This window comes from Haliotis rubra, unplaced genomic scaffold (genome assembly GCF_003918875.1).
Source record: "Haliotis rubra isolate DU_JTF1 unplaced genomic scaffold, ASM391887v1 Scf184, whole genome shotgun sequence".
Classification (NCBI taxonomy): Eukaryota; Metazoa; Mollusca; class Gastropoda; order Lepetellida; family Haliotidae; genus Haliotis; species Haliotis rubra.
This window is the reverse complement of record NW_025765825.1, coordinates 163706-175618: the sequence shown is the minus strand read 5'-3', so window position 1 is coordinate 175618 and position 11913 is coordinate 163706. Positions and strand designations below refer to the sequence as shown.

The 11913-nt window shown below is 39.6% G+C and overlaps 1 protein-coding gene across 1 annotated transcript; it reads left to right on the top strand.

Moving 5' to 3' along the window:
* The first annotated feature begins 1975 nt into the window (after positions 1-1975).
* On the top strand, positions 1976-11436 carry LOC124273778 (thyroid peroxidase-like). Its single transcript, XM_046709087.1, has 13 exons — positions 1976-2060; positions 3277-3361; positions 4497-4624; positions 5457-5633; positions 6611-6662; positions 7401-7519; positions 7717-7821; positions 8692-8793; positions 9358-9518; positions 9734-10239; positions 10460-10632; positions 10916-11027; positions 11312-11436. Exons 1-13 carry the CDS (start codon positions 2006-2008, stop codon positions 11370-11372), a joined length of 1836 nt encoding a protein of 611 aa, XP_046565043.1. The 5' UTR covers positions 1976-2005; the 3' UTR covers positions 11373-11436.
* Positions 11437-11913: the final 477 nt, after the last annotated feature.

The following is an 11913-nucleotide window of genomic DNA, read 5'->3' as shown; positions in this document are numbered from 1 at the left end:
CAACAAAACACAGGTATCTTCCACCACGAGATGTAGGAAGAAATGACCGATTTAACTGTGCATTTGCCATTTCGAAACTTAATTCTACCGCGAGTTCTTTCCTTACATATATCTAAATTGAATGAGATATGTTCATCATTGTAAAATGCACTCTCATGTGATGACATTAATGACATTTTGAGTGAAGTACGTGAGTGAACTATGTTCACGCGTTACGCGATGCTGACGTTATCGAAAATCTTAAAACAACACCTACTAGCGGATTAGTGTGACTCTAGCAACACCTTCAACATCAAAGTTTACCGCTGGTCGACTTCGTGTCCATAGAGAAATTTTAAAAGGTCGACTTCTTGTCTATAAATATATCAATTCCAGTCAAGCACAAAAGACCCGCGAAGATCCGAGTTAGAATTGATCTTCAGTAACCCATGTTTGTCGAAAGAAGCAACTAACGCGATCGGGTGGTCAGGCTCGCTGACTTGGTTGACACGTGTCATCGTATCCCAATTGTGTAGACTCGATTATTTGCAGACCGTCACCATTTAGCTGGAATATTGCTAAATGCGGCGTAAAACTAAATTGTGAATCGACAAAACGTGAACCGCTCTTATAACGTTTTATTTAGACTGTCACAGAACTCGACTAGAAAGCTTTTTACTGGTAAAAACAGATGTCTCCCCCTTCCCCCAATTCAACGTTGAGACCTCAACAGAAAAAAATAATTGAAACAGAACAAATTAAATTGAAAGAAAAGTTCAAACCCCCAAGAGGCACATCTGCTTGTCATGGAGAGGCAGTATGGCAAATTGGGAGAGGTGGGTCAGATAATTTCAGAATTTTGCTCCCGAAACGAACTTTAAACTTCAAAAAGACTTAGTCCAAATTGTTGCCATGAAAACAGAAATATGTCTCCCGAACCTTCGGGGGGATGCATTATTTACATCAATGAGAGATTTTACGCACAAGACCTTATACCCGTCCAACTATTCCATGAGAGGATTTTGAGATGAATTGATTTCATACTAATACCTCACGTTGAAAAAAATAGTAATCATTACTGACCAAAACAGAATACAACATATGTTATATTTGGGATTACACTTTCTTAGTAAAGTACAGATTATAGTACTTTTGTTGGGTTGAGTCCCAACCCGAATTCGAACTCACTCCCTCAGAGTACTAGTCAGGCACCTTATCGCCAGCACACAAAGACAGACTCCTAACCCGCTCAACCACCGCGGCTTCATCAATCCAAAATATATAATATATGTTGCATTTGACCATATCTAAATTGCATTGTGTATTCACAAAACAAAATAGGTAAGTAAAACAAGTATGATGAGATTGCATTGGGAGCTTTCTGGTGTCCCCCGCCGTGGTATTGCTGGAATATTGCTAAAAGCGGCGTAAAACTAAACTCAGTCAGTCATGCATGGAGCAAGTTGAAAACTAGCGCGATCTCTTACCTGGATATTGTAACTCATGTACCCGAATCGGTGCATTGACACCATCAAAAGTGCGTTCCATAATAAAACGTAGTAAATACAACATCTTAGTTAGCTTAGATTTTTAAAAACTTGATATCCCGAATCTGAGTCCTATCTTGCCTAAATCAGCAAAGTGATAATTATGCTTTAACATTCTGGTATATGGACAGGCTATAAAATTGATAATAAGATTAACAATATTGATAAGGGTGAAATCTGTATCTCTAACTGCAAGCGATGGGCATTATTGTGTGGACCGTATCACATACATCATTGCAAAATGTGACGATGCGAGATCTAAATGTTCAATTTACCATTCAGGGTTTTATCATCAACGCGCTTAACTTCCACCCCCTGCTGGGATCTGTTTCAAGTTCCAGGTGTCAGCAATACAATTAATAATGTCAATAAATGGAAACAGATTGTATGAGATTCATACCCATTGTGAAAATTATGTATATATAGCCAAGCCTTGAGTATTCCATCACACTGGCTCTAGCCATCCTGAAGGTAGCATCATGCAGTCACTCCTTGTCCAAGCTCTACTGATCGTTCTCTGCGTTATCCATGCAGGTATGTATTTTGATTCACGTTGTTTCATACCTGTGGTCCGGGTTAGAATGCAGTTGTTGGCGATCTATAGCCCGTTTTTATACTGAAGTGTCCTAATTTAAAATCCAATTTGAGAGAGAGTTGCTAGTTTTATTCCTGGATACTGTGGTATTCTAGTTGATTTTACTGTCCTTCGTCGGCAGGTTTTTATAATTTATATGTATTTATGGTGAATTCATAACTTGTTTATAGTCACGATATGGCTGAGATATTGCCGATGTGTCTTAAAATCTTAACTCACTCACTCACCGGGTTAGAATGAGCCTTCAGTAAAAACATACACGGTAATTATTGCTACACAAAGGATATGGTTGCCATTGTACTTGTTTTGTTTGTACTTGTTTGATTCTTTATACAAGAAATTACAAGAATGTTTACACATCATTTGGTATTTTGCTATGCCAGGCAATCCGTCAACTGAGGAATGACCGACCTATTTAAGCGTTATCTCATCCCAGACGTAAGAGGCGAATAACGGGATCGGGCGGTCAGGCTCGCTGGCTTGGTTGACACAGTCACGTCATCGGTTCCCAATTGCGCAGATCGATGCTCATGCTGTTGATCACTGGCTTGTCTGGTCCAGACTCGATTATTTACAGGCCGCCGCCATATGGCTGTATTTTTGGGCAAAATACACTTTGGATGAAAAGACATAAAACTTTGGGAGAATTAACATGTAGTCATATCTGTATGAAGGGTGCACCTATTCTTAAGTTAGTAAACCGCCTCCGTGGTGTAGTGGTTAGAGAGTCCGCCCGGAGAACGGAAGGTCGCGGGTTTGATCCCCGGCCGCATCGTACCTCAAAACGTTAAAATATGGTACTTGTTGGTCCCTGCCTTGCGCTCGGCATTAATGGGTACACCAAGGACTGGTCGGCTCGGAGTCAGTATAATGTCTCTGGGTGGAGTATTCATGCTTAGTGAGCTTGCACTATAAAACAGTTTCAGTCTTGGCTAGTACAAGCAGCCACAAATACAAACGCATGCACATCGTCATATGAGCGAAATATTCGTAAGCACGGCGTTAACCCCGTTTCACCTCACCTTAAATTAGTAACATGTATATAGAAATAATGACAATAATAATAATGATGATGATAACAAACTCATGATTTTTTTAAACTTTATTAGATAACCCGTTTGGTTAACATTTTAATCGTCCTTATTTTCGTGACAGAGTGCGGAGGAAGCAGAACCCCATGTGCATTAATGTCGCGGTCATCAAAGAGCAAGAGACACACGGAGCCTGTCAACAGAAAAAGGTATATAGAAGAATATGTGTGTCCCAGTGAAAATGAATTGTGCTATTATGTTTACTTACATCAATTTCCCAACTTTAAGGGAAAGTAAAGGATTTTGAATGTTGTTGCGAATGTCAAGTTTCTTGGATACACCCAGTCAAGTTGCAAGAGAGAAAACAAGTAGTATTGGTAGAAATGATAGAAAATTTCCAATGACAGTGATGATGTCCCGGGGTTCTAAAGCAAGCCTATTTGTGAACTTGGACTGGCTACATTCGTTGTAGCTTGGCCTACAGGCAAACGATGCGGCGGTACTAGACAAAGGTTTTCATCGGCTGATAATGCCGGGTTTATCTATTGCATGCTTTTTTGACGCAATTAAATATCTGTTTGCTTTTTCTGTTAATAGAAGAGGTGGGCATGTCTATCCGAGAGAGAAATAATAATATTCATAGGCAGGTGAAAGTGTTGAAACCACACACTCCATAATATTCTTGCAAATAATTGAAACAACAGTCAATATTCTGTAGTTACCGTTTCATGACTGACATAATGTTTGTGCGCAATATACCGTCTGCTGCGCACCGCCCTGTTCCATACAATGACTGCCTTTCAGGGATTAATATGCTGAACCTGACTACACTTGAAATGTCACCACACACCGTGAAAGTACTAGGATACTATTCAAAGCGGGTTTTAAAGCTGAATTTGACATCGTAGATCGTAGATTGATTGCGTAGATCGATGCACATGATGGTGATCACCGAGTTGATCATTCAGCTTTAATACTGTACAGCATAAAACAAAAACAAACAACAACCCCAAAACACTAACTGAATCACTGAAAAAGCATTCGTTGCATACAGAGGAAAGCAGACTGGGTCCCGATATTGCTCAGCACCTCAAACACCGAGAGAGTGTTTTAATCGCTTAAGGGTTTACTCAGCAAGTGGTGTATTTGTAAACAAGTTATGTTGTGTTTACTTAAACTTTAACATTTCAGAAGGTGTTGAGGAGGTGTTCAATAAATCGTTAATATATAACACTTTGAGAATTAACTACCTGCTATTCCAAGTCATGGACTTTCAGATAACTTTACGATGGTGTGTTGAGTGTATAAAGACAGTTGCCTGTTACTTGATGCTTTTTGATCCAGGCAAGCGACCTGCAGTTCAAGTGACACCTATAGGACAACTGATGGCACGTGTAATAACGTGGAGAATTCGGGCTGGGGAGCTGCAGGTGCTCAATTTGCAAGGTGGCTGGAACCTGAGTACGCCAGCGGTCAGTTGATACATTTTCAATTTAATTTGATGCTCCTTTATATCTTGTCACAATGGTAACAAACTGCTAATGATAATTGGACATTGTATATTCAAAACATTTCAAACAAAGCCCAGTGTTAAAGTCCGTTTGATTTCATTTGAGACCTATGAATTGCTCACTTACACAAAATCTAATAATTACAACAAAACCAACTTTTGCACAGTCACATGAAATCGACAGACCAACTCTGATGAGTTGTTTAACAAACGATCATTATTTTGTTGCGGCTTAACTCTATTTCTTACGAGTTGGGACACTTGCTGGTAGAACAGCCAGGTAATCAACAAGCGTGTGTAGAGAAATTTCAATTTCACACGTACAACCCCCAACACCCAGGCACCACACCCCACCCCCTCCCCTCGAAAGAAATAGCGACAAGTACCAACAAAATAATGATCGTTTATAAACAAATTTTTTCATTCGGATTTCCAAAATTATGAGACAATAAGAGTTGGTCTGCCGATTTCATGTGACTGTGCAAAAGTTGGTTTTGTTGTAATTATTAGATTTTGTGTTAGTGAGCAATTCATCGGTCTCAAATGAAATCAAACGGACTATAGTGTAACTGAGTGTCATCTTAACAATTTCATCACGTTTGAGTTTAATGGAAGTGAAAGCAATGTTCGTGATATCCAGTGGTGCTATTGTCTAATGTATAAAGTGCTGAGAAACCTGGCGACAATTATACATTCTTTTACATACACGTTTTCAAGGTATATAAAGAAACTCTACTGCACATTTAAACACGATGATGAAACAACGAACAAACATTTGTGCTGTATATTTACAGGAACTGGTGGAAACCCCAGAGCTCTGGGCTCTGATGGCTCAGTCCTGCCTAACCCAAGAAGTATCAGCAACCATGTTCACTTTGAGCTGAGTTTCCTCTCCATCAAACACTCCGTCATGTTGATGCAATGGGGTCAGTTTATTGACCATGATATTACCGGAACTCCGGTGTTGACAGGTATGTATTCTTTTCAAAGATGTTGTGGATGCTTAGAACAAACTTAAAGTTGTTTGAGAACAAACATTAGAGTCAATTTTTATGACGATAATGAATAAAGTTGGAACATATTGCAACCAGCAGTGACGTACTACAACTGAAGTTATGACCGCCAACAGTCTTGAAGAACGTTTAGGATAAGATGGCAATATTTTTAATCAGCAGTGCGTATTACCGCCACATTTTGTGAAAGGGCAGATATGACCTATTGCGCTTGATAGTCTTCTAATGGTGATTTGAAGGAGTCTGTCCCACTACTTTTCCATTGCCTGGCTTCGGTCAACCAACTAAACCGTGGCCAGTGATTGTGAGCTAGGCTAACACACGGTCCATTCCTTGCTAATAGGACGAGAAAGACTTTCCGAATGTTGTCCTGATAGTCCCTCTAATGACCCTTCCTTGCACAGCACGTAATGGGGTTGTCTCTGTCATGGTGAGGCCACCCTCGATCATAACTGCCCATCGCCAAATTGGTGTTGCGGTCTCAAGTTGACAGTTACCCCAGTTTCTATAATGCTTACTCACTAACGTTCCCTGATATTTCAGCTTTGAAAGTATTGGCAAATAGCCCGTAGATGTGTTGAAGATGACACATGACTTGTTCCGAACAAGTGGAACCAAGAAAGGAAGTAAATCACAATTCTGTGAATGTAGTATCAATAGGATTGACAGAAATAATGATCCACAGAGGTTAATCGACCAACGTGTCGAAATAGGAAATTACACCCTACGAACTTGGTATCGCCAAACGATGTGCGACCCCTGCAAACTATTTTAAGTTTTAATATTCTTGCATATCATGTTTTTTAACCTTTGTTCTTTTTCGTAGTACTGACATTTGTCTTTTATATTTCCCAACATTTTGTATATGTGAAATTGTTTCCTTAGTTCGATCCTCTTGACTGAAGTCAACTTTAAAGCGTTTTGATCCTTTACAGATAACGGATCTGATATTGACTGTTGTGACAGAACTGACTCTGTTCCCACCGAGTAAGTCATATTATATATGTAACACTGAAAATACCAATACACACAACATCATACTAGAACTATAAATATCTATGTCATATTATTCATCTGAATATCATAAGGCAACAAGTAGTTCAAGTACATTTGATTAATTACTAACTTCAGATTAGGACAAAGTTAGACGGAAGTATAAAACGTTGACCTTCTATCAACAGCACAAAGCAATAAACATTAAGAATGTTTTGCTTCAATACTAATAACGTTTCTAGTTATATCATGTACCAAAATTAAGTGAGTGACTGAGTTAATCTGTATCGTCGCATCGGCAATATTTCCGCCATATCTTGACGAGAACCAATTTGACATTGATAAGGAATTAATGCATACTATAAACCTGCCGTCAAAGGACAGCAAAACAACTAGAGTATCACAGTTGGATTTATAACTAGCATTTAATGTTAAAATAATAGCACAACACGGACAATACACAATACAGAAACAGGCTATAGATCGCCAGAAACTAGGGGACTTACAGTACTTTTGCTACCTGCATGGGCTCTAGCTTGATTTACATCGTTCCTTCAGATGTTGGCGATTGTGCTTAAATTTAGCCATCACTTAAAACACAAATATCCTATGATTAAACTCCTGGTATATCTTAATTTACTTAGAACGTTCTGGGATTTACGTACCCTCTCGGGAGAACAAAATTCAGAAAGGGACTTTGAATTAATGTACTTGTAACGTTCCTTTCATCAGCCCTGATTCTCCCTGTTTCCCAATCAACCTTCCTGATGGTGATTTCTACTTTGGCGATGGTAAATGTATGAATCTGGTGAGATCGGAGGCTGTTTCCGGAACAGGCACAGATTCCTCAAGTAAGGACATTTGATGCTCTTTCTTTGGCAATATCTAACGAAGCTTCAAACTCAATACGTATATGATATTTGATCAAAGATAACCTTTCTCTGAAACTGAACTGATTAGAAAATTGTTTTTGGATACATTATAACTGCAGAAAACGGTTTAAGCCTTATTACAAGTAATCTTACACAGTAAACAAATTTCATTGCAGATGCTCGCCAACAGTACAATGAATTATCAGCCTTCATTGATGGATCCCACATCTACGGCATTTCGGACGCCGAAATGAACGAGCTCAGAGACATTGATTCTGGATGTATGTTGCAAGTTCTGATTTCATCATAACATTGTATACATATGTAGGACTCTGATCTGTGGCGGGTCTCTAATCTATGGCGGGTTTCCTAATTCGTGGCAGGTTTGATTGTTCGATTGTTACATGACGTCATCGCGTAATTACGTGATGACGTCATAATCGATAACCGTTCCCGACGTTATTCGACACTAGCCGTTCGTGGCGATAGTAATCTCAGGAAAATCTTCAAAGCTAAGAAACTGGAAACCATAGAAAATGATGGTTTTGTAATTGCGGAGCCACCTACAAAGAAGAAGAAACCCGTATCAAACGATCCCAATGCAGAAACATTTTGGAACGACATGGAGAAAATACGTGAGATTACAAAACTGAAAACGCTGAATCCGAAATGGGGAAGTGTAAAGATTTGCAAGATTAGCATGGCCTAAATTTTCGAAGCTCTCTTAGTTCTATGATAGTCGTAAAAACATTAGCAATATCGACAGACCATCTTAGCGCTAACAGAGCTTCGAAAATCTAATCCCAGGGTTATCAGTAAGTTAGAAACACATACATGAATGCCATAAACCCCTATTGTACCTAGGTGAAATGTTCCAATGACGATGTGTAGGAAATCCTCCACAGATTAGGGTAGGTACGTCAACTAGCCATGGATTTGGAAATCCGCCGCGGATTTGAGGCCTGCCATGGATCCGAGTCTTACATGTATCCTTATATTACATGTAAATACTTGAACAATATATGGCACATGCATCAAATTTTATTTTCCTTTAAATTATGAAGTAATCATATCTTATAATTTTTAATGAATAACCTAACCACAATTAGGTGTGATAATTAGTTGTAATTCGTCATTCCATCGTTTTCCAGCTGGGTTGCTGAAAGTGGGAACAAACAATCTCCTGCCACAAGGAGATTCCGATGATTGCTTTCTTGATGCGTCAGATTCAAGCAACTACTGTTTCAAAGCAGGTCGTTACCAGAAAACAATATTCTCTTCTTTTGCACCTGAAGAATGTGTAACTTGAGCAAATTTTGTAGAGTGATGATGATACACAATGTGATTTAACATTTCAATATATATCAACATTTTAATATTATAAATGCAATACATACGTGATTCTGAAAAAGGGTGTGTAATGTGAGCCTTGATGATGCTGATGATGAAAACGAATGAGTGAGTGAGCTTAGTTTTACGCCACACTCGCCAATATTCCAGCTAAATGGCGGCGGTCTCAAAATAATCGAGTCTGGACCAGACAATCCAGTGATCAACAGCATGAGCATCGATCTGCGCAATTGGGAACCGATGACATGTGTCAACCAAGTCAGCGAGCCTGACCACCCGATCCCGTTAGTCGCCTCTTACGACAAGCATGGATTACTGAAGGCACATTCTAACCCGGACCTTAACGGGTCGATGATAACGAATGTGACACAAACTACATTGTGCAAATTATGCTTTTGCATTTGATCATAACAATTTCTGCGGAATAAGGTTTTACCGGTATTGTTATAGTTCCCGTTTTACTGTAGGTGACTCGAGAGTGAATGTCTTCCCTGGACTTAGCGCTCTGCACACACTGTTCATGAGAGAACACAACCGTGTTGCAACAGCTCTCAAAGGATTCAACAGTGGCTGGGATGACGAGAAGCTCTTCCAAGAAGCACGACGAATAGTCATTGCTGAACTACAGGTTAATTTTTCATTTTGCAGAATGCAAATAAATAGATAATGAATATAGTGACACGTACATGCACATGGAATAAACATGACAACTGATCTACTGATAATACTCGGTGGCATGCTGAAAACAGCAACTGACCTTTACCAAGCCCAATCTGTCTATTACAATTAAAAATTAACTGCAAACATTAATTCCTGTTACCTGTGCATTCCATATACCCTCAGGTGATAACTTACAAAGAGTGGCTGCCTGAAATTCTTGGTACCAACGGGGTCGCAGCATACGACCTGGGATTCGACAACTACAACTACAATTCTACCCTTGACCCATCTCTAAGTAACGTCTTCTCGACGGCAGCTTTTCGATTTGGTCATTCCATGGTGCCAGAAAACCTGACGATAGGAGGTGATGTCGTGGACACTGGTGACCTGTTCAAGAGGACCAAATATGTCATCAACAGCCTGGATGACGTTATCAGTAGTTTACTGGACGCTCCTGGTGAACGAGCTGATGCGTGGTATGTCGATGGCATGAGGCAGAGAATGTTTGAGGAAGATTCAGCCACAAAGGACGGATTTGACATCGTGGCTCTGAACATTCAGCGTGGAAGGGAACATGGTCTTCCTCCCTACAACGACTGGAGAGACTACTGTGGTCTCGGCAGAATCACTGACTTCGTGACTGGTACTGACTTTGGGCGTATTCAAGCTCGCGATCTTCGAGACATGTAGTAAGTGTTTTTGTCTTCACAGACGTTCCTTTGCAAATTTGATCCGTCCAATTTCGTTTGGTAATACACTATGTTATCAATGTTCATACAATGTTGTTTGATGGGTCGGTCTGTGGTGAACATGTTCTCACCATATTAGTTCCAAAAGCATTTTGTATGAAGAGTAAAGAACCTCTTCTTTAGAGCCTACGATCCACGTAATGGGACGTTACTTTTTCAGCGCTAGCGTCGATGACATTGACCTGTACAGTGGAGGTATTGCTGAAGCTCCTGTTGCGGGAGCAGCAGTAGGAAATACTTACATCTGTCTGATCGGAGAACAGTTCAAGAAACTGAGAGATGGGGACAGGTTCTGGTTTGAATCTACAGACTCCGACACTGGCTTCACATCCGGTAAATAATTGACACCTCCTTCGTGGTAGTTACCAAATCACTTCAACTAACACAGCTAAGAAAGCAGTCATTTGCTTAGAGATACTGTCTTTTTGTATTGAATACCAATGTTGGTATCCCTTTGCAACATTTCTTTGTTTGAATTTAGATCACATAACTCAGCCGATACTCTCGGGTTGTTTTTCCCTCGTTGACTATCTGTTGCCGAATATGACCTGCTACATGAATATTTAAATTTTGCTTGTCATCAATTTTCATCACATTGTTTTTTGTTCAAATATAGAACAAATAGCGCAGCTGAAAAAGGCGTCTTTAGCTCGCATCATCTGTGACAATGCCGACAATATCAGCACTATCCAGCGCCAGGCCTTCATCAACGCTAACGATGGAACTAAGTATGCTGAATTACTATATACCTGTCACATTACAGTAGAGCTGTACAGAAATGAATTCAATTAACAGTTGCATTTTCCAACTACACTATCGCTTCTCATCTACGTGACTGACCTAATAGTAAGATAATTTTTCACACTGAAAATACATAATCTTGTTTAACATATTTCTCGTTTTATGTTGAAATAAGAACCTGAAACGAATGTGATTTGTATGGAATGTGTATATAGCAAGAAATGTGATTCCATTTTAAAACTCGTCTAATGATGATTGGTTTTATTATCAGTAACCAGGTGGGCAACTGCTCTGAGCTGAATGAAGTGCGACTTCGGAGATGGAGAGAATAATGAACTGAGCATTCCTATGACCTTACCGCATTGTGTCAGCTCTGTCAATAAAATATCAACTTGATATATGTGACTTTGTCATACTTGTGTTCAATCAGTTAATTGCTGACGTTGAACATAAATATACACCATAAACACCGTTTCGATTAGTCTTTCAAAAGAGATTCCACTCCCCGTTACCTTGAAGTGGAAATGGAAATGGATCATTGGAAATCAGTGATGACACCAGGTTATAAGTGTGAATGAAATGACCTTACCTTCCCTTACCATAGTTGAAATTAAGAGCTGAAGTATAGCTATTGACGAAGTATAGCGGTTGACGTGTGGTGGTATGTGAGTCGCTACAGTCCGATGGAAAGACATATCTAAAGAACGTAAATCTAAATATTTGTATATGAAATGTGTTTGATTCTAAATTCGGAACCAAAGAAAAAAGGCATCACCTACACATCCAGCATGGAAAAGAAGAACCTTCAAACGCACCATTTCCTCTGTGGAATGATCTTCCAATGCTCCACTGGAAACAGAACAACCCCTTAGC